This window comes from Leptodactylus fuscus, chromosome 10 (assembly GCF_031893055.1).
Source record: "Leptodactylus fuscus isolate aLepFus1 chromosome 10, aLepFus1.hap2, whole genome shotgun sequence".
Lineage (NCBI taxonomy): Eukaryota > Metazoa > Chordata > Amphibia > Anura > Leptodactylidae > Leptodactylus > Leptodactylus fuscus.
The window spans coordinates 61,915,412-61,943,021 of NC_134274.1; the positions used below are offsets into that span (position 1 = coordinate 61,915,412).

Here is a 27,610-nt window from a genome sequence, read left to right on the forward strand (position 1 = left end):
ATAACTAATAGCCCTCCATTAATAATAATATGCACATTCACTTCCCACTGAATTTAATGTACTATACAGGGGACGGAGCTCTCTGTTTCTGGCCCTGTATAGGGTATAGAACAGGCATCGGAAACGGTTCGCGGAGAAGGGGGTGGAGGCCAGCTGCCGGTCCTCACTGATCAGATGATTTATGGCCTATCCAGAAGAAAGACTTTAAATAGCTTTAAGCATTACTCTCCTTTACTAATACCACCATACTGTTATTGCCACTGTAGAAAGACCAATATTAATTACCATCATAAGATAGATAACCCTTCTTCTTTATTGTCCCTATAGCGACAACATTAGTTGTCCTGCAGATGGTAGTAATGCACCACACAGTAATAGTTCCACCTTTTATACCCCACATCCAAAGTGACCACAACATGCATCACATGGTAATGCCCACCTCTGTGTCTAAACATAGTAATAATGCTTACCATTATGCCACTACAAGGTAAAAATGGCCGCTCTGTGCCCACTACATAGGACACATGCCCATCTTTATTCTCCTTACAAAATAAAGGTTTTTATTGTGTGGGGGCAAAAAGGAGGTTGTTATTACTATTTGGGGGCATAAAAGGGGTATTATTATTATTAATAATAATAATCCATTTGTACCTCCAGAACAGTAACATTCCCATTTCTTCTGAAAAATGCATCTGGACCTTCATATGGTCTCAGAATGGGTTTGAGGATCTCATCCCAGTACCCTGTGCCCTCTGGATAGCACATGAAGGGCTGTGCGACCCTCTAAAGAAATGCCCCCCACACCATTATTGAGCCACTGCCAAACTGGAGGATGTTGCAGGCAGCAGAACATTCTCCATGGTGTCTTCAGACTCTGTCACATGTGCTCATTGGTCTCATCTCTCTCAATCTGCTCTCATCTGTGGAGTCCCACAATGTCAAATCTGGAGTCTGTTTCTGACAGTTTGAGCAGATACATGATCAATTTAGATCATTTTGCAGGGCTATGGCACTGTTCCTCCTTGCACAAATGAGGAGGTAGTAGTCCTGATTGTTGTGCTCTTACAGCCCCCTCCACATCTTCTGGAGTACTGGCCTGTCTCCTGGTATCTGCTCCATGCTCTGGACAATGTGCTGAAAGACACAGTTACCCTTCTTAAAACAGCTTGCATTGATGTGCGATCCTGGATGGGCTACACTACCTGAGCAACTTCTTTTTTTTTTTTTGTAGATTGTAAGCCCCATATAGGGATCACAATGTATTTTTTCCCCCCATTTAAGTATGTCTTTGTAGAATGGGAGGAAATCCACACAAACATGGGGAGAACATACAAACTACTTGCAGATGTTGTTCCTGGCAGATTTGAACCAAGGAATCCAGCGCTGCAAGGCTGCAATGCTAACCACTGAGCCACCGTGTTGCCCCTACCTCAGCAGTTTCTGTGGGCTGTAGACACCACCTCATGCTACCTTTAGGGGTGGGAGCAATGAGAAAATGTAAAAGCGACCAAAACAACAGCCAAAAAGGTTGAGAACAGAGAAATGGTTTGTGTTCACCACCTGTAGAAGCCTCCTTTATAGGGGTGGTCTTGCTAATTGCCTATCATTTCTACCTGTTATCTATTCCATTTGCACAGCAGCATTAGGGAGCCTTCACACGGAGTTTATGCTCCGCTCATTCTGAACATAAACTCGTTCAGAGTGAGCGGCGTTAAAGCAGATCCCATTGATTTCTATGGGTGCTGGCATAAGCGTGCTACCCATTGAAATCAACGGGAGGCTTTTTTACCTATTGCTTTCAATGTGATATGCGCATATCACATGGAAAGCAATAGGTAAAAAAGCCTCCCATTGATTTCAATGGGTAGTGCGCGTATGCCAGCACCCATAGAAATCAATGGGATCTGCTTTAACGCCGCTCACTCTGAATGAGTTTACGTTCAGAATGAGCGGAGCATAAACTCCTTGTGAAGGCTCCCTTAGACATTGATTCACATTCAGTGTTTCATAACTGGACAGGTGGATTTTACAGTAGTGTCATTAACTTGGACTTACATTGTGTTTTTTAAGTGTTCCCTTTATTTTTTGAGCAGTGTATATTACAGGCAGAGGACATTGTGGCAAGGCTCTTAATAAATCTGCCCCTATGTTTTAAGCCAATTTAAACTCTGATTCTGAACTAATTTTTTTGGATGAAAACAACAAACCTGAAATGATATTTCAGAGGTTTGTCCACCTCTAGTAGGTGGCAATTTGAAACTGCCCATTTAGTGTCTATATGCAATAAAACAAGGACCAAAATTCTATTGAAATGATGCTCACAGCACTCTGTTTGCTGCCAGCGAATATTGGATTTGATCAAAGCAGAGCAAAGATCTGTTTGCTAACCTCAGTCCAAATCCACTAATATCAAGTGTGTGACGTAGCTGAAGAGGACATCCTGTTCCTTGAGGATGTAGTGTGGCATCAATCCTATATACATTGTCAGGGTCTGAGGTTTCTAGGTGGGGTGGCATAGACACACAAGTCCAGATTTTTAGTCCAAAAAGGTAGAGTTTTATTTTTACTCCACCAAAAACAGTGCAGCAACAAAAAAAGAAAATAAACAATTCAAAATAAATACCTGCCCGGCTAGGCTCTGACTAAACACATAAACAGGTTACCTCACCTAGAATAGCAGATTCAAATAGCAAAATTGAATGGTACAAGACACAGCTCCCACAATGTGACCTTCCAGCTTCAGCCCAGCTCTGTCCAAAGTCTTGCTGCTGGAGCGGACTTTTTAAACCTCACTGATGAGGACAATCCACAGCAGCTGACACGCTGCAGAAACATCCACAATGTGTGGACTGGAGGGGGGTGGAATGACAGGTCCCACTGCCAATCCTACTTGCCATTCCTAAAAAAATCCAGCCCAATACTGAGCATGTAACAAAAATGTTCAGCAGACAAAAAACTGTCTGCTGAGAACAAGTCATTCCTGGACTTTCTCTCATCTTGCCCACCTGAGTAGTCTGGGTGAGATCTACACCCCCTCCATTATTTTTCCGGCCATCTGTTTACATATCCCCCCCTCTTCTCCAGACCAGAGGGCTGGGCACTTGTGGCCAACATACAATGGACTCTTGACAGGACATCAACATTTCCCAGTAATTTCCCTGGTCTGTATTCCACCCTGAAAGAAAAATTCTGTAAGGACAGGAACCATCTGGTAACCCTAGCATTTTTGTCCTTATTCATCTGCATCCATGTAAGGGGAGCATGGTCAGTGACCAATTTAAACTTTCTACCCAGGTGATAGTACCTTAGGGCATCCAGTGCCCACTTAATAGCCAAACATTCCCTCTCTACAATAGCCTAGTTTTTGTCTGCAGGGGACACCTTCCTGCTCACAGGTACATTACTGGATGCTCCTCACCATTTACCACCTGGGACAGCACTGCTCCTAGCCCTGCATTTGAGGCATCTGTCTGCACCAGGAACTCTTTTCTAAAGTCAGGGGCTATCAGCACTGGCTGCTGGCAAAGAGCTAACTTTAGCTTCTGGAACGCCTCCTCTGCCTCTGGTGTCCAGTGGATCATCACTGACTTCTCACCTTTTGTCAGGTCAGTGAGAGGAGCTGCAATAGAGGCAAAGTTTGGCACAAACCTCTGGTAGTAGCCAGCAATGCCAAGAAATGTCCTGACTTGCTTCTTGGTTAGCGTTCTTGGCCAGTTCTGTATTGCCTCCACTTTATTGATTTGGGGCTTTATTACCCCTTTTCCAATGTCAAAATCAGCCTCCAAAAAAAGACTCTCAATAGAACTCTATTTCTGCCATCCAGTGACAGAACTCATCAGAAACTCATGATAAAAATCCCAACCATAAAGAGACCCACTGGGCCAAAAAGCATTTAAAACCTCATAATAAGTCTGGCGCAAGGCGCGTTTGCCTTTTTTTGGTGCACATTCAGACAGTCAATAATGGTATGGCATAATCTTTTATGTCAGATTTGTAAAATCAAAGGTATGCAGAGGTACAGGAAAGGATTCATGTACTTACTATGAAGCACTATTACGGCTCTGTACAAAATGAAGCTCTAATACCGCCATGTACTTAAGTCCTTAGATAAGTGCAGAGAGATTTATGAAATTGTCTAAATCAAAAGTGCAGCAGATTTACTAATCCTATCTAAGCCTGAGGCCCCACGTTGCGAATGTGCGGCACTTGGCTGTGGCGTAAACACTGTGAATATTTTAATAGCTGTAAAGTGGATGGGATTCTGATTCTTGCTAAGCCCATTCACACATTGCAGAAAAAGATCTGCAGCGGAAATGCTGCGATTTCGAAACCACTGCTTTTTTGTAAATCGCAGCATGTCAAGTATACCTACAGAATTGCTCACGTTTTCTGTATAGGTGTAATAGAGCCAGAAAGCACTACTGAAAAAAATATGGTCTTTTCCACAACACTTTTTTCGGTTTGTTACATGGGGCCTTAGCTTTTCATTTAGTGAATAGGGGACATGGAAGCAGGGCCACAAAATTGAACATGAATAGGACCTGTTCCATATTTTTAGGCCCAGACTGTCGGCAAGCACATGGGACTGTGTAATTCATGATCATGTGTATGGACCCAAAGAAATGAATGGGTCAGTGTGCTATTCGGGAAAAACCTAGATAGCACAATGGCCATTCATATGAACGTCTGCAAGGGGGCTAAGACTTAGGCCTCATGAAAATGACCATGTACATTATTATTGGACATGGCACAAGCAAGTGTATGGGACCATAGAATCTAATGGGTCAGTGTGCTAGCCATGAAAAACACACCAAGCACACCGACCCATTAGATTCTATGGTCCCATACTCTTGCTTGCGCCATGTCCAATCCTCATGTTAGTTAAGGTGAAAAGTACACAAAAATAAATGTGGTACATAAAATACACATCAGATTTGTGGCGCAAATTAAGCCAGTATTAAGCTTAGTAACCACCACATGGTTTTGTTGCCCATAGCAACAAATCATGGTTTTGGTTCACATGGTTTTGTTACCCGTAGCAACAAATAACAGAGCAAGTTTCATATTGTGCCGTTGAAAAAAGAAAACCTGCTCTGTGATTGGTTCATCTTTTTTGGCGGTTTTCCAAATCTGCCCCAGCTGGATGAAAAAGCAGGAACTGTCCTTTTTAGAGGTAAAATTACTACCCACTTCTCTGAATGGTACTAGCACATTGATTCACACTTTATCAATAAAATGGTCTCTAAAATGGGTAAAAAAGGCTCTTCTCACTTGGAGATATCTGTACGTGACCTCAGGTTCTCAGTCCTGGAGATATACAAGGTAAAAAAGTATTCATGGTGAAAGAGGTTCTGTTCTTCATCCGAATAAGCAGCACTACACTCAGAAATGGTGGCTTACAAACAAAGAAAGATGGTAGTAAACTACTCAAAAAGCAGTATTGACACAGGGACGATCCAGTCATTGATGTCTCCAGCATATAACATGGGGATCTGGAATAGGCATCAACTCTACTTTGAGATTCAGACAGGATGTCTTAGGGGGCGTTCACACTACCATCAGTGTCCGATAGGTAGTGTCCGCTCCTAGTGTCCGTTCAAAATCTCGCACGGACATTAGGAGCGGACACTAGCTGTGTCCGTGACAGTTTTCATTCATTTAAATGGCAATTGGGTGCGTTCCTTTGCACTCCGTGCCTGTCCTTAAGTGTCCGTTTGTAAAAATGTCCGACTTTTCAAGCGGACAGCAAAACCCGACATGTAGGTTTTTTTCTGTCCGCTTGAAAAGTCGGACATCTTTACAAACGGACATCTTGAAAACTGTCACGGACACAGTGTCCGCTCCTAATGTCCGTGCGAGATTTTAAACGGACACTAGGAGCAGACACTACCTGTCGGACACTGACGGTAGTGTGAACGAACCCTTAAAGGGAGTCTGTGACTATATCCCAGCATATCTCTGCAACCTATCACATAAATAGTTTAGGGACACCTGAATTTTGACCCTAACCTCCATTGCTGATATACTGTATTTCTACTTTTATTAATACATAAATGAGCTCTTAGGAGCCGTGGAAACAATGTGTCATACCTCTTTGAGGCTAAGGCACCATGTAGTGCGCTGCAGCAAAAAAGCGCTATGGGAAAAACCACGGTGACAAACCATCGCAGTTTTACCCGCAACACTTTTCAAAGAAAGTGAGCAGGGCTTTCCTCTGTGGACTTTCTGCTTCCTTTATACCTATAGCAAAACCACCAGTGTTTCTGTAGGTATAATTGACATGCTGAGATTTCCAAAGCCGCAACAGTTTTGCGACTCGCTAGAATCCCATCCACTTTGCAATACCCTCGTTGCTTAAAAGTACTAATTTGTATATTAAAAAGAGCAGCAATGGAGGAACCGATTTTCAAGGGAAAAACACTATTTGATTGATGTGACCCTATCCTATTTATCTGTGAGAATGGTTGATGGGTTCTGGTGGTAGACTCCCTCTAACTCCCTGAGAGCTCATTGTGGCATTGTAGCTAGGCCCCAAAATCCTTACACAATTTGAGCAGACCTGATGAAGTAGACGGTAATCTCATCCAAGTGCCCATGGTATCTCCAATACCCCTTGATCATACACTTGTTTGCGTACCAGATCCTTTCATCACTTTGGTTTCCCGACTTTTCCCTTATAGTGGCCTTTAATTCACTAAAGCATGTTAACACAGTTTTATTAAGGAGACTAACCATAATATTTTACTTGCCAAAGTATAACAGTTATGAAACTTTTTGCAATAACAAAATTATACAGTGATGCATATATGTTAATATTCTTTTTTTTTGTTTGTTTTCAGATATCATCTGTGCTTCCTCTTCTTTACTGCTTCCACTGCTGCTTCTTGCACTGCAGATATGGCCCCTTCCCTGCAGACTGCTTACGCCCGCCGCTGGTGGATTGCTTGCACTGCCATAATAGAGAATCTGTTCTTCTCAGCAGTTCTATTTGGATGGGGGTCCCTACTCATTATGTTGCAAGAAGAAGGATTTTATTCACATTTATGCCAAGGTATGCAAAGAGATTTCTGAGTTTGTTTATGTTTAAGGAATCTGTAAATTGAATGTGAAAAGATGTATAATTTCCATGGACCTGGGAATGGCATTGCTTCCCAAGATGTCTGCAACATGAAAGCAATGCTAATCAATTTTCATCATAGTTTCCATCTAAAAAATGAGCATTCTCAATTACACATTAATTTTTTAAATTTTTAAAAGAATTTTTATTAAAGATTTTACAAGGGGAAAATAGAACAGACAATAACAAGTAACAGGGTTAACAAACGTCTCGAGAACGTCAAGCTACATAGTAAAACACAAAATATAACCATCCTAAAACAAGTCCAAAAAACAATAAGGGGCAGTGCAAGGGGGAGGGGGGGGGAAAGGGTGGCGAGAAGGAGGGAGAGAGGAGAATGGAAGGAGTAAAAGAAAAGAAAAAAGAGGGAAGAAGAAAAAGAAAGAAAAATAAAAAGGGGGGGGGGGAGAGACACACACACAATAGTGTGACGGGGGCGCTCGGATCCCGACCGGGGGGCAGGGGATTAAAAGAGACCAGTATCCAGGTGACTGTATTGTGCTGGAGTAGTGTCAGTCTGAGGGGGGATCAGAGCCCAGAAGCGTCCAATACTCTCCAGAAAGGTGAACCAGTAAAACCAGGTTTTGGTATGCGCCTCAGTTGTGCCATGCAGGAAGGAGGTGAGGTTCTCCATGCACATTATATTAAGGTTAACGTTCGAAATCCAAAGGGAGAGAGGGGGCAGCGAGGACCAAAAATATGAACAGGGAGCGTTTGAAGACTTTTACAGGAGACTCACAGTGGTTGAGGAGAAACAGAACAGGGCTCAAGTGGTGAGAGGTCTGAGTTGGAGGGTGATCCGTTTGACTCCTTCCCAAAAGGATGACAGGACGGGACAAGACCAGAAAATATGGAACATACTGCCTTCCTCTTCGCCACATCTCCAACATAGAGGGGAGGTCTGGCGAAACATAGCTTTTATTCTCGTGGGGACCCTATACCAGCAGGACAGGATTTTGTAGTTGGCCTCCTGATAGCGGAAGCTGATAGAGGTAGCATGAGAGAGGCAGAAGATACGTCTTCGCTGGTCCTGGGAAAGTGAGAGGGACAGATCAGATTCCCACTTAAGCATGAATGGAGGGACAAAGTCCTCCGGGGCACAATCAGGAGTTGGTAGACCAGTGAGAGGGAGTGGCAAAGGGGGCCATTTCTGACACAGATCCTCTCTAAGGGGGTAGGTTCAGTGAGGAATTCCGTGGGGGGGAAAGTGCAGGAAGTGGCAGAGCTGCATCTGCCTCCATGTGTCCAGTGGAGGCAAATCAGAAGAGGCTTGAGGGCCCAGGAGCATATTCCAACCCACATCGTCTTGGAGGTGGCAGACATGGAAGAACCCATGGCGGCGCCAGTTGCAGAAGACGCGGTCGACTAGTCCAAGTGTAAAGTCAGGATTGCCGAGTACTGGAAAAAAGGGGGAGTCCTTGGGAAGGAGAGTGGAGCGGACAAGGACTCTAGAGCCTCTAGGGCCAGCTAGCAGATGTCTCCACAGCAGGTGTCACAGGGAGGCCAGGCAGCATCTAAGCAGGGGAGATGGAAGCACTGGGGTACTCACACAGCTTGCTGAAGGAACACAGTCTGCAAAGATCTCAAGTCCCAGGTGTAGCAGATGCTAGGCAGGAAAATTCTTGGTCAGGAGGTGGTGAAGGCCCCAAGATGGCGAGCCGGAGGCTGCAGCAGGCGTAGTGGGTCGCAGGATCCACCTGAGGCACCGAGAGGCTGGAGAGGGACGGGGACGCCACCTTGCAGTAGAGCCCTGCACCAGAGGCAGCAGCAGAGCAGCAGAGGGGCGTCTTGCAGGCTGAGGACCCGGGAAGATGGCAGAAGAGGAGTTGTCCACAGATCCAAGATGGCGGCCGGGTTTTTGTTCCCTTCTGTTCCAATTCTGGTGTAATTCTATCTGCACACTTAGATTCCACATGAGATTGCAATGGCCAGCAATTACACATTACTTACACTGTACACAAGTAGATCATGGTTACCATAGTGCAAGATAACCCCAAGAGAAGGCACAGTGGTTCATCTGTAGTGGTATTACAGCACTGACCAGATCCGCAAGATAAACTGACCTCATAGTGTACGAGCAAAAAGTAATAAAAACAAAAAAAGAAATTACAGAAAATCAGGGGAAGGCACTGAGAGCAGAGAGTATAAGAACTGCAATCTCTACAGACTGTGGGCCCCTCTCCCTTTAATGTTGCGTGCAAAATGACTCCCAAATCAACATAGGCACCTTTAATAGAAGCATAAATATACGTTTGTGGCTACAGACAGATGAAGCAATGCAGAGATCATTTTTATTTGGATCTGCAAATCCGCCTCAAGTGCATCAACTTTCCATCTATGTTGTAACACTGTCATTCACTGCTAATAGGCAGCAATATTAGAGGTGATCTATAACCAAATCTGTCCCCTGATGCAAATCTGGCTGATTTATATATCCATACAAAGATGATTGTCTCTGCATTGTTTCATCAGTTTGTGGCCACAACGGTACGTTTCTGCTCCTACTGAAGGGCTCCTACACATTACTAGTTTTGGTATGGTAGACATTTTAATCCTGAAGGTCTCCCTTTTATTCTGGTACACACGTACTTGTCACATTTCAGCTTGAGACTTGCTGGCAGCTAACCCAATGCAGAGTACAGTAGCAGCATATGGATGAAATTTTACTAAATTTCATTCACATACTATGACTAAAACCTTCAATGTAAAATCACTGGTGCTATATGTTTGAAACCCGCAGCTTGTCAATTATTGGTGCAGGTTTCACCTATGGCTATCCGGTTTTGCAATCGGTTGGGGTCTTGACCCATGCCACAAACACAAGACAAATGTACAACCAGTCACTGAATTGAAAGCGGTAGTAATGGTATAATAGGTTTCACACTATAATTAAAAACCATGTAACTGAAACCATATGGAAATCGTATGGACTTAAACAAAACCTTTAATAATAAATATCAAAAGCTTAAATGGTATAACTTAATGAGGTCCATACTGGCTCCATTGCTTTCTAAAACACAAACCTGCAGTGTCACCAGGGTGGGTATATTTCACGGGGAGTGAGCAGCGCCGCACCTCCCATGAGGCGACCTGAAGCGACCGCTTCAGGCGGCGCTATATCAGGGCCCCCGGGAGGGCGGCATTTTTGCTTACCTAAGCCAGTCCAGGACAAGCTGTCCTGGACTGGCTTAGCACCGAGCGGTGGATTGGGGAGACCACTGGAGCAGCGCTGCTCCAGCAGCCTCACCTCACGCTCAGGCAGAGAGCAGGTCCCCTCTGCTTAGACCCGCCCCCTCCGCTCCGTCCCCTCCTCCCGGGGGGGGGGGGGGGGGGCGGCTTTCTGTCGTTCGCCTCGGGCGGCGAAAGGGGCAGGTTCACCCCTGGGAGTGAGGGTGTACAAAGTCCAACTCTCGACATTAAGGGTGCCTAATTCTTACTCTATACTTAACCTTACCATATATTATAGACAAAGTAGACTTGAACCATGTACCTGAATCAAAATAAAAGCCAAAGTTAAAGAACAAAGCATTAAATACACAATAAAACCCATATACCCTGGTTCATCAAGGAATAGCCTTCCCAATTTAAAAAAAAAACAAACAAACAACAACAACAACAAAAACGCATGAAGTCTGAATGTGTTTCCACGAAAATAATTTATTCCGTACATCAGGGCATTACAAATGGAAAACAAATATAACTAGGCTCAAGATTTACCCGTCCCAATTAGACTACCAGCGGTAAACCAGTTTGACATCCTCTGTCATGAAATAAAATTAAGGAGGGGGGGCAATAAAGTTAATATAAACAGACCTCACAGTCAGGAGACCCATAATAGGGATCTTTTACCATTTATTCTCTAAGTGCACCCCCCTCATTAGTGTGCCACCTCAGAGCCTGCAAGAGGATTCGACACTAATGCCATGTGACTAGGTAGAGAGAGAACTACTCATGTGGCCACTTGGGCTCTTCTTCACACTGCTTTCTGTGAGACATTGCATATTTAAATATATGTTTTCTCCTGGACATACCATAGTATGAGTCTGTGGCTATGATGACTGTTTGTGTGTTGCGTTGCCCCTCTGTATGGCATGACTAAGATACAGGAGACACAGTGGCAGTTTAACAAGCTTTGATCGCCAAACAGTTTAGGCAAATCTTTCAGGCAGATTCAGGCAGAGAATTCTCTTTAATCCTTCCTCTAGTCTTTTCTTCCCTTCCACCATGGTGAATATGGGACAACCCCAACTCCAGGTCCATAACTTGGTTCTTTGTTTCAACTTCTATTGGTTACATTCAGGATTCAATTCGACAAAGAAAACTGGTTTTCTCACTATTAGACAGTGGTGATCTTCCATACAGCAATAAGGTTTCTTCTGTGAGCTTCTGGGGCCCAATCCACCAGTCTCAAAGTCTTGAACTGTCACTGACTAAGGATAGTTTGTTAAAAAGTCTGAGAAAACCCTTTAAGGCTGCATTCACACAGAGTAACGCCAGGCGTCATTTGTGTGTAATTTGTGTGTCTTTTACGGCCGTCATAAAACGTTTACATAGAGTTCTATAGGAAAAGACGGCCGTCATTTACGGCCGTCATTTACGGCCGTCATTACAATGACGGCCGTAAATGACGGCCGGCTTTTCCTATAGAACTCTATGTAAACGTTTTATGACGGCCGTAAAAGACACACAAATTACACACAAATGACGCCTGGCGTTACTCTGTGTGAATGCAGCCTTAGTCTCTTGAACATGTTACAATGTAATATAACATCAATAAACAGTTCTTGTTATTCCAATTTTCCAGAACCAAACTCATCTGATTCATCAACTTTCTCTATGAATTCATCCCTGCCTAATAATGACTCCTTACCGAAGCCCTGGCTAACATGTACTGACCAAGAGGAGATGCTGAATTTGGGTTTTACCATTGGTTCCTTCCTGTTGAGTGCAGCCACGCTCCCACTGGGAATTTTGATGGATAAATATGGGCCCCGTCCACTCAGATTAGTGGGAAGGTGAGTTAGAAAAATCTTAGTGTTGTCTGGTATGGAAATCTTTTCAAAATGTTTTGAAGAAATGACTAAATTTGGTGGACGTGATCAGTATTATCTATCAAGGTTAGTAGATAGTACCAGTTAAAAAAAAATCATTGCAGATTCACATTCATCACATGAAAACAGTGAAGGAACAGAAGGAACACATGCAATTAACGGTTATGTACAACTTTTTTTTTTTATTATTATTATTATTTTTGCATAATATCTATTGTTTGCTAAAATATTATTATATATATTTTCAAATAAGGTTTATTAAACATTCTGTTTGCTTTTTCTTTTGCAGCCATCACTGGCTCTCATATAAGGCACACTACTGTGTTCCCTTTTCACAGAGATCCATCTAATAAGGTGTCTGGAGGCTTGTTCTGTGTTCTGATATCTCTGTTGTTCTAACTGTTCATAGATACTCATTTAGGCTAAGAAGCTCTGCGGGAAAAACCACGGTGGCAATGCATCATGGTTCTTCCCGCAGCGCTTTAAATAGAAACTTCGCAGAGTTTTCCTCCGCAGACTTTCTGTAACAATTATACCTATGGGGAAATCGCCAGCATTTCCGTAGGTATAATTGATATATAATTGCCGGTTTTGGAAATCGCGGTGTGTCTGCACAGCGGTTCTTACTAGATTTGCTAGAATCCCATCCACTTTGCCCATACTGTAAAACGTCCTGATTTTTCCCGCAGCGTTTCCACCACGGGCAAATCGCATAATTTCCGTCCTGTCCCCGGCCTTAAGCTGAAATCTTATCAAGCTTAAAAGAATTCAGCTTAAGGCTAAGGCCCCACATAATGAGCTGCAGCCAAAGAGCGCTGCTAGAAAAACTGCAGCGGAATCGCATTGCAATTTTTCCCATGGTGTTTTTCACAGTCTGCAGCGTTTTCCTCTGTGGACTTTCTGCTTCAATGATACCTATACGAAAAACGTCAGTATTTCCATAGGCATAATTGACATGCTGCAATTTACAAAAACGTGACGCGAATCCCATTCACTTTGCAGGAACTTTACAGTTCCTGTTTACAGTTCCTGATTACGCCGTTGTTTTACGCTACGTGGGGCTTCAGCCTAAACAACTGTTTACGAGCAGAACAAGCTGTCAGACAGATGAATCTCACTGAAAAGGGAACACAGCATTTTATTAATAAAACCCTAACTGAAAAATATTTTATAGTCTGCGTGTTGTTGGCGTCGATGATCTGCCTATATTCAGCAAATTGCTGCCGTTGATGGTTCGCCTCCTCCGGCGTTTCCGCAGCTCTTAAGCTGTTCTGCTGATGAACTTGTTCCTCACGCCATGCCTGTGATTGTTCCGACATCTCAGCAGCTTGCTGGGATGCCATATAATGAGTGTGTTGTTGGCGTTGATGATCTGCCTGCTCCGGCGTTTCAGCGGCTGTCAAGTTGGCCTGCTGCTAAACTCGTTCCTTGCACTGTGCCCATGATTGTTTCGGCATCTCAGCAGCTCGCTGGGACGCCATATAATGAGTGTATTGTTGGCGTTGATGATCCACCTGCTCTGGTAGTTGTTAAGCTGTCCTGCCATTGAACTCGTTCCTCGCACTGTGCCCGTGATTGTTTGGGCATCTCAGCAACTCGCTGGGATGCCATATAATGAGCGTGTTGTTGGCGTTGATGATCCCCCTCAGCTTGAGGAGAACTCAGTTGACTTCTGGCTACCTTCATAGCTGTAGTTGTTTTAGAATTTTGCTACAAATTAGATTTTTATTTTTCCCATCATGTTTAAAAGTAGCAAACTGCCAATTTGGATTAAATGTGTTTTCCCATCCAGTATGTCAGCATGTTGCATGGAGCAGATCAGATAATATGCAAATACCTGTAACACAATGGACTGAGGGTTAGCTGAGTGTTTACATAGAGAGATAACAGACCTGGCTTTATCAGAACCTGAGATAAGCTGCTGCCAAGAGCAGTTTAATATAGTATGTGAACATAAATTCATAACAGTTGTGAAGCCATGTCATTTACCAGGATAAATAGTAGCCTATGTGTTAATCGAGGTTACAAACTATCTGTTTGCCAAATTTCATTCAAATCCGTTCAGTGGTTTTTGCGTGATTGAGGAACAAACATCCAAACACACAAGCATCTAAACACACAAACTTTCACATTTAGTAGTATGACTACAAATGTGTAAATAGCCTTTAAACCAAAATATGTGATATGCTTTAGATTCTTCAAACTAGCCCACTATTTCTTTGATGACAGCTTTTCACACTTACGCCATTTTCTCAGTCAGCTTCATGAGAATGCTCCTTATCAAGTATTATAGTTTGTGTAGTTTTTTGCCTTCATGATGTCTTGGTGCAGATGTAGGACTGGTACACAGAACCTTACAAAAACTACTGTTCTAATCCACGTGACAAGGACTTTACAACTAAAAGAGAAACAACAGTCCATCAAATATGAAGATCAGTCATTTTGGAAAATTTTAAAAACTCTGACGGTATCCTAAAAGCTGACGTCATGATGAAACTGACTCTCATGAGGTCTGCCCCCGGAAAGGAGACCAAGAGTAACCTCTGCTGTAGAAGATAACTTCATTAAAGTTACTAGCTTGAGAAAGAGTTAAATTAACAGCACTTCAGATTAGAGTCTACATACCTGCTTGTCATGGATCATGTACTAGACACATCTCATCAACAACTATTCACTGGAGACAAAGAGAAGCATGCCTTTATGGTTGAATAGCTGCAAAGGAACCACTATTGAGGAACAACAACAATCAACAGAAAATGGTCAAGAAACACAAGGAATGGAAATGAAACCAGTGGAAATCTTTACTTTCAAAAGTTGATCAGATGGCTTTGATATATATGCATAGTTCCCACCATGAAGCATAGAGTAGAAGATCTGATGGTATGAGGGTGCTTTCATGACAATGTTAGTGATTTATTCAAAATTCAAAGCACACGTAAAGGAGTTGTCCTGGGTCCTTTCCTTAGGTTGCTGAGCCCCGGGATCGGACAGCGGCCTGGGATACCAGAGTGCTGAAGATAGGTGAGGGTTTGGGGGGGTTTTTTATTTTTATTTTTTTACATTTTTCACCTTCTCTGGCCTCTGGAAAAAAAAAAAGCATTTCCTGGACAACCCTTTAACAAGCATGGCTACCAGAGCATTCTGCAGCAACACGCAATCCCATCTATTTTTGTTTATTGGGGGCCATCATTTGTTTTTCAACAGTACATTGACTTTCAACACACTTCCAGGCTATGTAAAAGCTATTGTCCTGCATCACGTGACATGACTTTCACAGTCACCCAACCAAAATTTAATCGAGAGGGTTTGGGATGAGATGAACCACAGAGTGAAGGAAAAGCAACCAATAAGTGCATATGCACATGCAGAAATACACATACTTGGCATGCTATCACTGAGCTTATAATGGTTGTCTGAGGATTGTTATGCCAAATCATCATGTAAATCATCAAAAGTGGTTGTTGGCAACTCCCTGCTCAGCAGTTGTCAACCAGATGTGCTTAATGGTAGACAAAAGGGAACAATTGAAAATGGTAAAAACCAGGTATGAGAGTGCCACTGAGTAGATGTAAGTTAATAAAATCACTTTATTGGTTCCAAAGACAGAGGTAAAAGAAGGCTACGCGTTTCGACGCTGGTCTAGTATCTTCCTCAGGCCACTATAACAACAATAGAAAGAATGCCCAATGTATAATCCATGTAGCATATTCATAACACTATAACATAGTAGTTGTTGTTATAGTGGCCTGAGAAAGACACTAGACCAGCGTCGAAACGCGTAGCCTTCTTTTACCTCTGTCTTTGGAACCAATAAAGTGATTTTATTAACCTACATCTACTCAGTGGCGCTCTCATACCCGGTTTTTACCATTTTCAATTTTTCCCTTGTGTTTACTCACCATCTTCCAGGTTGGTGTCCGGGAGTAGCTGCAACTGAGGGCTCCATCTTACAAGTGCCAAGGCGCCACTTTTTTTTATTATTTGTCTATAATGGTAGACAAGTTATTTTATGTGACAGAGGGACCTGGGACTGGGTTCAGGGCCCAGTAACAACTGATACCACTGCACCCTCTCTGGCTACACCCCTGCCACAACCCTTTCATAATAGTATGCTTAGGTACTAAAAGTTGTATTTGATGAGACTAATTTTTTCTTATTTATCACAGTTTCTGCTTTGCACTTTCATGTGCCCTGATGGCTCTTGCTGGATATGACCCCTTAGGTATGTTTGCATACATTTATTATTGCATCTGCTGTCACCTTGACTTTCTCTAAAGTTACTTATACACAGTACAAAACTTGTATATGGGGAGAATATTGAATGATATATAATTCAGCATTCATCCTTTAATGCACTTTTATTTGCTGTGGACACTGTTTCTCTGAAACTGTTTGAATGAATACCAATGACTACTCATGTGTAATATAACATACAGCATTGGACTAGAGTTGTTTTAATACTAGACCTTGAACTTTATAACAATACTATAAAACAATACTTCTTGTAAACGCTTTTGCAAGTGCACTTTCTCATTTAAGTACTTCTAGGTTCTTGTCAGGCACAATTAAGCCTGACATACTTAAATGCTCTCCCTAGTTACATCCCTATTCACATAGCCTAATTTGCGATGTAGTACCATACTACCTTACCTACTGTTAATGTGAGGTACATGATGTTGTTATTTGGTAATAATGTGAGGATCATGTGGGTTAAAAATAGAGATGAGCGAACAGTGTTCTATCGAACACATGTTCGATCGGATATCAGGGTGTTCGCCATGTTCGAATCGAATCGAACACCGCGTGGTACAGTGCGCCAAAATTCGATTCCCCTCCCACCCTCCCTGGCGCCTTTTTTGCACCAATAACAGCGCAGGGGAGGTGGGACAGGAACTACGACACCGGGGGCATTGAAAAAAATTGGAAAAAGTCATTGGCTGCCGAAATCAGGTGACCTCCATTTTAGACGAATAGTGGATTTCAAATCCGGGTCATATGAGAATGTGAACTTTGTGACTATGAGACAGGAATAGCTGTACAGGCAGGGATAGCTAGGGATAACCTTTATTTAGGGGGGAATGTTATTAAAAATAACTTTTTGGGGCTCTATCGGGTGTGTAATTGTGATTTTTGTGAGATAAACTTTTTCCCATAGGGATGCATTGGCCAGCGCTGATTGGCCGAATTCCGTACTTTGGCCAATCAGCGCTGGCTCTGCTGGAGGAGGCGGAGTCTAAGATCGCTCCACACCAGTCTCCATTCTGGTCCGACCTTAGACTCCGCCTCCTCCAGCAGAGCCAGCGCTGATTGGCCGAATTCCGTACTCTGGCCAATCAGTGCTGGCCAATGCATTGTATTGGCGTGATGAAGCAGTGCTGAATATGTGTGTTTAGCTCAACTACACCGGTGGAGTAGTTGAGCTAAGCACACAGATTCAGCTCTGCTTCAATCAGCGCTGGCCAATGCATTCTATTAGCTTGATGAAGCAGAGTGTGCACAAGGGTTCAAGCGCACCCTCGGCTCTGATGTAGCAGAGCCGAGGCTGCACAAGGGTTCAAGCGCACCCTCGGCTCTGATGTACAGAGCCGAGGGTGCACTTGAACCCTTGTACACCTTCGGCTCTGCTACATCAGAGCCGAGGGTGCGCTTGAACCCTTGTGCACACTCTGCTTCATCAAGCTAATAGAATGCATTGGCCAGCGCTGATTGAAGCAGAGCTGAATCTGTGTGCTTAGCTCAACTACTCCACCGGTGTAGTTGAGCTAAACACACACATTCAGCACTGCTTCATCACGCCAATACAATGCATTAGCCAGTGCTGATTGGCCAGAGTACGGAATTCGGCCAATCAGCGCTGGCTCTGCTGGAGGAGGCGGAGTCTAAGATCGCTCCACACCAGTCTCCATTCTGGTCCGACCTTAGACTCCGCCTCCTCCAGCAGCGAAATCCGCTGTCAAAATCCCCTTATACTCACGTGTGAACTAGCCCTAACTTTGGCAAAAACAAAATAAATAGCCACTCGTCTGAACCACTATGGATAACCTAACTATACATGTGGCTTACTTCCAGCCACACAAACAAAACAGTAGCAATATAGTCTCACCAGACTCAGGGTTACAGGACAGAACCATACACCTCCTTTCACCTCATGGAACTGCACTGCAATGCAAGAGCTGTAGTCTTTTCTGGCCCAGTAATGAGCCAAGGACACCTGGGCTGAGGCCTATTCCAGATCCACCCTGGACCACACATATGTCAGAAACCTGGGGCTGATATATCTGGACTCCAGCACTCTGCCTGTCACCTTCTCACACTAGGTATTACTAGAATTGACCTTCCTGGTCCTACCCCCCTACTATTATAATCTTATGTATGCTTGCTGTATTTAGTGTCATTTTTAATCATCATTAATAAACTTATTTTATTGTAAGTGTGGGATTGTTCCTTTTTTGTGATATAAGTTTGCACTGCTATATACTTTTGTGTGTTACCTGAGTGAGGAACAACTCCAAGGGCCATAGTGTCCTATAATTAAACACTGCACCAATTACCCATGGTTCACACTAGCATATGTATTCCGTCCAGGGAGAGTTCGCATAGAGACCCCCCCGGACGAAATACAATCACAATTGCAAGCGCTGTGCTGTCAAAGCGCACGGATCCCATAGACTATAACGCCTGCTGCGTACTGCCCGCATGAATCATTTGTGCGGGCAGTGCGCGGTAAGCACATGGACCCCATTATAGTCTATGGGGTCTGTGCGCTTTGACAGAACAGAGCTTGCAATTGCGATTGTATTCTGTCTGGGGGTTCTCCATGCGGACTCTACCTGGATGGAATACATATGCTAGTGTGAACCAACCCTTTCTCCTACTTTTTGACACTGTTACACAGCAACATTTGGGACATGAACAGATTTAATGGAATAGTGCACGGGTTTCCCAACCACTGTCAAGCTCCCACTGATCTGCAAGTTATCATCTGTATACTGTGCATGTCCAGTGGCGTAACTATCGTGGTAGCAGCTGCCACAGGGCCTGGGACATTAGGGGCCCGGCGACCACTACCACTGCGTTTTTTTTTGTTTTTTTTTAATAGGACGTTACCAGCTGGAGTTACTCCAACCGGAACCGGGCCCTATATACTTACCGATCCTGGTAGGGGCCGGGATTGTTAAGTGAAGGCGCGGGCCCCAAAAGCACTATTATACTCGGGGGTCTTTTCAGACCCCCGAGTATAACAATCGGAGGCCCGGGAGAGGTAAGATAACATAAAAAACTGTGTTACTTACCTTTACAGGCTATGAGCAGGCTTCGGCCTACTTGCGTGACGTCATATGACCTGCGACGCAGGGCCCTGGTCACATGACGTCCCGGAAGATGAATGCAGGGGAGTTTGTTATGTATGTATCCCTCAGGGGCGAGTATGGGGACATAATACTGTGTACTGGGGCCAGTATGGGGCCATAATACTGTGTGCAGGGGCAACAATGGGACATAATACTGTGTACTGGGGCCAGTATGGGGACATAATACTGTGTGCAGGGACAACAATGGGACATAATACTGTGTACTGGGGCCAGTATGGGGACATAGTTGGTCGAAGTCTACAGCGTCGGTCGGGGTTGAGCCCCATGTCAAAAGTTCACCATGGAGCCCCGCCATTCCTAGTTATGCCACTGTGCATGTCCCTATTGCTGCATGATTATTCCTAAACGCGCACATGTCTATTCACAGGTAACATGTGCTAGTGTATACCTTTATTTTTCTCGTTTATACTGAAAGAGATATTTTAGAGACTGACATATAAAATCATCTTATTTAATAGTATGGTGGCAGATATGGACCTTCATGTGTGTTGACAGTTTCCCTTTATTGTCTACTCAGCAATTTACTTACAACTTATGATATTGCCAAATACATGACATACACATTTATTCATGCTTCCTTTGGTTCTATGTGCTTAGCACTACTTTCTTTATATATGACCCTTTTCTGTGCTATATTTGTTTTATTCATGTAATATAACATGATATAACACGAGTAACCATTTGATATTCTGTTTTCACAGTTTTAGCCCCAGTCATATTTCTTGCTTTGTCTCTGAATGGATTTGGAGGTATCTGTCTGACATTCACATCTCTAACTGTAAGTGAATGATCTGTCATGCCCATGTGAAATCATGTCATTTCAGTTGTTGCCATATGTAAGATATTTTACCATGTTTTTTTTCCAGTGCATTTCTTCCAGTGTTGTGGTGGCCTTTGGAGTAACTCTTATTTTAAATACTGTTGCATATTACTAAATCTTACATCACCTCATTTCCATCTCAGAATCCATCTCAGAATCTTGTTTTTATAAATAATTTTCCATTGTGCAGGCATGTTCACTGGTTACTACGTAGTATGGAAAATGTCTCCACCTTAAAAGGAGTAAAAGGAGCCTAAGGGTAAGATCATACGGAGTTTTTTTGCAGGTGGATTTTGCCATGGAGTCCTCCACAAAATCCTCCTGCAAAAATGCCTCCCATTCATTTCATTGGGAGCCATTCACAATTTTTTTTTCCACTATTGATGTTTTTCAGCTAGAGGGAAAAAAAAAAGCGACATGTCCTATCTTCACGCGGATTCTGCGGTTGAGTCAGCTGCTGCATCCACGGCTCGAGACTCCCTCCTGATTAGGCCCATTCGACTGGGCCTAATCAGTAGCGGGATGCCACGATGGAATGCTGATGCACTGCACCGGCATCCCGTCACAGCTAGCCGCATAAAAAAGCTGGCACCGGAAAGTGATCCTCTTCACTTTCTGCCGTGTGAACTTACCCTAAGAGACATGGCATTAGCTGAACTGTCTCTTAGTATAAAATAACTATAAAATATAAACTCTAACTGTAGCTATATCAATATAAATTCTTGGTTACAAAATCGTGATATTGCAAATGATTGACTATTACTCTTTTTGTGCAATTTTTAGAAATACCATTAGCCCACTGCCCAATGTCTAATTATCATATAGTATTAGGTATTCATTGATATGCATGCAAATTAGGTATAATACAAGTAAGCTGCACACCCAGAACACTTTGTCTGCGTGCCTGAGCTTGTACAGTTGTAACTGAAAACATTATTGTTTCTCCTTTAGGCAAGGACTCCAAATGTAAAGCTTTGATATGTTCACACGGTGTATTACGTAGTACACCCATATTAATGAATAGACAGTTTGACAGATTGCTTATTTTCCACTAAGCGTAAAGTTTTATTTATGATATAGGTCAAACAGGTCATACTGAATAAAAGAAACAGTATGTGTATAAGGCAATGTTCACATTGTATCAGGGCTTTACATTCAGCACATACACTGGGTTCAGCACATACTGTACACTGCTGCTTCACATAGCTACTTAGTTACATTGTTAATAAGGTTTAAAAAAGATGCAAGTCAACCAAATCCAACCTTTAATCCTACAGCATTCAGCCAAAGAAAAGGAAAAACCCCATGAGGCAGATGTTAATTACCCAATGCTAGGGAAAAATTCTTTCCTGACTCTAAATTTAGTCATTAGTCTAAATCCTTGGATCAACCTCTCATCTCCAAAAATCTAATTCCCATAACTTTTACTTATATACATAATAACCCTCAATGTCATTTGTTACTAGATAATCATCTGTCCCCTTTTAAATGTTGACAAGGTACTTGCCTTACTGCCTCTGGGATAGCAAATTCCGTAGCCTAATTTCTTGGAAAGAATAAACTATGTGCTAGTTCTTTGTACTGACCACATGTATACAGTATTAATACATGTAAATTACTTCTAAGACATCATTTAAGAACCTGAACAGGTCCAGTTTTACTAGCCTCTCGTCATAAGTGAAACCTTCCATCCATTTCCATTCCATTTAATGATCTATTTGTCGACTTCTGAGCCCTTTATAGATCTTCTATTACCTTTTCAGAATGTGGAGCCTGAAACTAAATCCCATATTTTATTTAGGTCTTACAATTGATTTACTCATTTTGATTCCTGGTTTTTATATCTCTTTTACCCTATATACCTATATATCCTTTATTTTTTTTGCGATAAACTTGCAAGATTCATTTTGAAAATATTGACATAGTTTGTCATCCAGTTTAATTTTGGGTTGGCCCAGAAATGCTATTATGATCCCAGGAGAGGTGTGAAAATATAATGAATGCATGTGTCATACTTTAAGTCAAGGTGACAACTAAAGTCCAATTACAGGCATCTATGTTGTTTGGTACAGGATTTATTGTAAAATCTAGTTATATAGTACAAGATTAGCTGAATGACCTACTTCAAAATGTGCAATTACCTCCTTATTAGAGATGAGCGAGTACTGTTCAGATCAGCCGATCCGAACAGCACGCTCAATAGAAATGAATGGATGCACCTGGTACTTCCGCTTTGACGGCGGCCGGCCGCTTAACCCCCCGCGTGCCGGCTACGTCCATTCATTTCTATGCGAGCATGCTGTTCGGATCGGCTGATCTCTACTTCTTATGAAAACCAAGCATGTTAGGTACAAGCTGGTCTTCATGAATCCATGTTAGGGAGCCTTCACACAGAGTTATGCTCCACTCATTCTGAACGTAAAACTCGTTCAGAATGAGCACGTAAAAATCAGATCCCATTGATTTCTATGGGTGCCGGCATACATGCGCTCCCCATTGAAATCAATGGGAGTCTTTTTTATCTATTGCTTTCAGTGTGATACGCGCGTATGCCGGCACATTTAGAAATCAATGGGATCTGGTTTTTACACGCTCATTCTGAACGAGTTTTACGTTCAGAATGAGTGGAGCGTAACTCCGTGTGAAGACTCCCTAAGTTATCAATTACTAAACTATTTAATGGTATATACACCTGGTATACGCCAAAAAGGGCCACTTCTATCAGTAAGCTGTTGTGTTCACGTAGAACACGTTTAAACTATTTTATGCTGTTTAAATCTGCTCTTTTGGCCCATTTCCAGCTTTATGGTTGTTATTAAGGAGTTAATCAGCCATTCTTATGCTACTATGTAAAGAGGGGGGGCTCTTGTTATGAGTTTTCTAGATATAGTGTAGTGTTAGCTGTAGCTAGGCAGCCTCAGCCTCCAGTGTTTAGATCTGTTTCAGTTAAGCTGGTTGCACATGACCGCATGCTAACTCCCTGCCTATAATGAATGTCACGGACAGCTTTCATTTAATGAATAGGAACCACGGAAGCAAGGCCGCAAAATCGGACAAGAATAAGATCTGTTCCATATTTTGTGGCCTGGACTGTTGGCCCGTACACGTGACCATGTAATTCACAGTCATGTGTACGGGCCCATAGAAATGAATGGGTTAGTGTGCTATCTGGGAAAAGCACAGACCAAGCATAGATCAGCAACAGCAAGAAAAGAGCAGCCGAAAGCAAAACTTTAACAGGGGTGTCAAGCTACAGAAGCTTCACTGACAGAAAATAAAATTACTGCAACACAGCTGGGCCCAAAGTTACAATGGCCGGAGGGGGAGTTCCTCCTCAGAGTTGCAGCTGGAAGCTGCACTAAGATGGAGAACCAGTAGTCTGAGATAATAACAGGAAGTTTCTGGATGTCTCTCGAGATTGACAGAGAAATGGAACCTGGCTCCAAAAATTCCAATATTACCAATGATGACTAGCTGCTAAGCAAACAATTGCAGAACCTGTACTGTTTAACAGAACGTGGTAATTTGGGGACTGTAAAGAGACTTTGCTAATTATAGAGGGAACACTCCATTATTTGGGACAACAGTAGAAAGATGTTTGACAAGATCCTAGACTAGCTTATATCCTCTCCTGACAGCGGAAGTCTTTTGTTTAGGTGCTGAAGTAGAGTCCCAACCCGATATACCTATAGAAATGAATTGTGCAGTCTCTGATAAGTTTCATAGGATAGGTATCTTTTATTAAATCTATGGCAGAAGACGTATGACGTTTCAGTCATGGACTTTCATCAGGCAGGCATGCCAATGAAGGCAGACGCTATATGAAGTGCAGTGATGCTATCCTGAACCTCACCACACTTCATCTAGTGCTTAGGTTCAGGGTAGCAAAGGGTGACAAAGGTCCATGAGCAAAATGTCACGTTTTTTTTCAGTACATTTAATAAAGAATACTAATAAGCATCGGACCTATCAGAGAATAAGAGGGCCATTAAGTATGGTGCATTCCAGGTGAAAGACTATGCTCAGATGGAGCATTATGGTGGCTGCCCACAGCCTTGCGATTATTCCCAAAGGATCCACCTCTTAAACTTCACCCTGAGCAAGTACCACCCAGTAGTCCCAGTTTTTTAGCGCGTTTTTTACACATGCAAAAATGACATTGAAGTCAATGGGAGTCTGATTTTTACACGTGTATTTTTTACATGTGTATTTTGCCATAATCAGCTCGCGTTTACTCCGTGTGAACGGCCCCTATGTGTCACCTCACAGCAAGTATTGCAGGGGTAAACTGTCAATTGGAAGGCACCCAAAAAGCCTTGGTGTACAGAGATCCAAACTAGTCACTCATCCACACCTCCTGATCAAAAAGAGGGAGTCATTTCTATTGTCTGGGAGTCATCTATAACAGAGAAAGTCACATAGCCTTTGTCCAGTTCCTATTTGATTGGTTAGTAGAGCCCTTGTGTCTCCTTGTGTGAACTTGGAAACCTTTCCTGGTTTCTGCTGTGGGAATGATTAGGAAAGAACTATTAGTACTTAGAATGAAACATGATCTAAACATATTGTGCAAGCATATCTAGTGTGTGGACAACATCTGAAATGACTACATGGCTAATGTTTATGGCTAAAAAAGAATATTTACAAGAAAATGTGAAGAATTTTAGTGTAGCATTTGATGCATTTATTAATACATCAATTAATTTTTTTGTAGAAAAGCAGTAGAATTCATAGGTATTAGTATATCTGTTATCCTGTTTTCTTGACCGAAAATTTGGGAAGGTCATGAAGAGTGGCAGATTATTTGAAAATATATATGTGTGGAGCTCACCTTGAGTCAATGTGAATCCTTGCAATGCAATTATGCCAGAAAAATAACAATTACGTTGAATTTTACTGCAGAAAGTCGCTAGAGGTGAGGAGTGAGACAAGAGAGAGAGAGTCTATTCTTCTTCTGAGTGCTGTTTATAGAGTCATATTCATAATCAGCACTCAGCTCTTAGGAATGAGCGCCATAGCAGGTTTCATATACAGAATGTTATTGTAATCCTTGCATTATGCTGCAGGGTGTATAAGAAGAACACACAGAAGTGAAGGTACATTGCATTATATGTACCTTCACCATTTTAATCATATTGCTCCTCTAAGTGAATATACCATTCCGCTAATATAATATTGTGGAAAAACAGCTTACGTAATTGTCTCAGATAACCTTCAGTCTGGTTTGGATCGAAAGCAGAGTTTCACTTTAGGAATTGTTCTGCAATATCACTTTACGTAGCTTGACATTACTTTTGTTTACTCTGAAAATAACCAAGCTGATTTTTCTTTCATCATGCAGGAACACTTCTGATCTACGTAGCATTAAAGATTAAAGGAATTCAGAGCGAACACATGCTTTAGTTTGTTTTGGGCATTAGTTTGTTTGTAATGTAACACGCAACATCTTACGATTAGTACTTCCATGTTAATACAGCAAAGGTTATACACAGTATGCCTGGATCAGACCAGTACTATAGAAATGTGGTAATAACTAGAGATGAGCGAGTACTATTCGAAACGGCCAATTCGAATAGCACGCACCCATAGGAATGAATGGAAGCGGCCAGCACGCCGACTTTGCCGGCGGCCAGCCGCTTAGCCCCCTGCGTCTTTGCCGGCTGCGTCCGTTCATTCCTATGGGTGCGTGCTATTTGAAACGGGAGTTAGCCATCATATAGCCATCATATAATGTAAGGGCATATATTAAGAACATGGAATAAAATTACAACAGGGATGGAGTCCATCCTCCGGGGCCCCTGCCTTTTGGGAGTAAGAATTAAATAAATAAACTGGCTCTATTTATAATCTTATGTTATGGAAAAGAGCTTATAGCTTTAAGTGTCACCAATAGCATGCTTGGATTACTGGACTAATCGTTTGGCAAACAACTTTCTTATGTCTTTAGTAAAGTGACGGGGTATGTTACTCCACTGTTACTAGTCAAGCAAACAGAGTTATTTTGTTAATTTAGAAGTCACTGTAAATCCCGGTTCATATCTACATTCGGGCCATTCCGTTCCCTATCCGCATTAAATATGCAGTCCTGCATGCAGCACTTTTTTCTCCACATTTTATGTGTGGAAACTGAGCGGAAACCACACAGAACCCATTATAGTCTATGGGGTCCACAGGTTTCCTTAGATACCCGCTTTTTTATGCAGATAGACTCCCCGAATGGAAACTTGAATGCACATGTGAACCGGGCCTTGCTGAAACACACATCCATAGTAAAGTATTGTATTTAGATCCTGTTTACTTTACCATTAAAGTACAATATCTGAAAAATCTAACTAATAAATGTAAAAGTAATGCAGTTACTGGTAGGGTATATTTACTGGCAGTGGTATGAGAATCTTGAAATAGCTCTAATGTTTGTTATGCTACTGACATACTATATGTGAAATAAGAGAGATTTCTTACATAATATATTTGGCCTAGAGAAGAGTCACATAGTTACTGCTAACCTTACCCTCTACTCATTTTGATATACATAAACTAAAAATACATCCATCTGGTGAACATAGGTAAACACTCTGTTGACGGTAAGATTAGATGATTTACCTTTCCACATCAGTCTGTTTTTGCTTCCTCTCATGTGCTCCATGTACAGTTATTCCCAATCCCACCTTTTCATTTAGACTACAAATAAGGTGCAAAATCACAATGTGATAAGTATGTTGCCACTCGATGGAAATTAAATTTTATTGCAAATTTAAATGCAATACCCTGCAAGTTAGGGGGGGGGGAACATAGTTTTGGATGGTAAATATTGTATATTAACTGTCCAGGTTCAGAACTGAGGCCTATGATTGGGCCTCAGCAGTGACCTGGGCATGCCGACTGTCTTACTGATAGCCCTGCATTGACCCTTGGGCTGATGACGTTGTGGAAGAGCAGTGGAAGTTACCAGGAGAGCACCGGGCGCCATGAGGAGGTAGCAGAAGTTGACTATGAATGTTTTTTTTATTTTTTTCACCTCCCCTGGGTCTACACCTATTATACTTTGGGGTCTGAAGAAACCTAGAGTATAATAATGTAATTTTACATTGACATAATTTGGTTGTGTTTGTCTTGGAGTTCTAAAAATTAGATAGAAAAGTTCCTAGGAGCCCTGTGTTAAAACTCTGTTTTAAACCAATTTAAGATGTGGTTTGTACCTAACTTGTTCAACACAAATCAGGGACCCTAGCACCAAACCCAAATCTTGAGAGGC

General features: G+C 42.4%; 1 protein-coding gene across 2 annotated transcripts in view; it reads left to right on the forward strand.

Annotated features, from left to right (window-relative positions):
* The window catches only part of SLC43A1 (solute carrier family 43 member 1), a 76,220-nt gene that overhangs the window by 10,139 nt on the left and 38,471 nt on the right, over nt 1-27,610 (forward strand). For both annotated transcript variants that reach the window (XM_075258348.1, XM_075258349.1), the window contains exons 2-5: nt 6,840-7,051; nt 11,922-12,132; nt 16,335-16,390; nt 20,240-20,316. In XM_075258348.1, coding sequence (XP_075114449.1) covers nt 6,898-7,051; nt 11,922-12,132; nt 16,335-16,390; nt 20,240-20,316 — 498 coding nt within the window. In that variant the 5' untranslated portion in view covers nt 6,840-6,897. The remainder of the gene's footprint in view (nt 1-6,839; nt 7,052-11,921; nt 12,133-16,334; nt 16,391-20,239; nt 20,317-27,610) is intronic.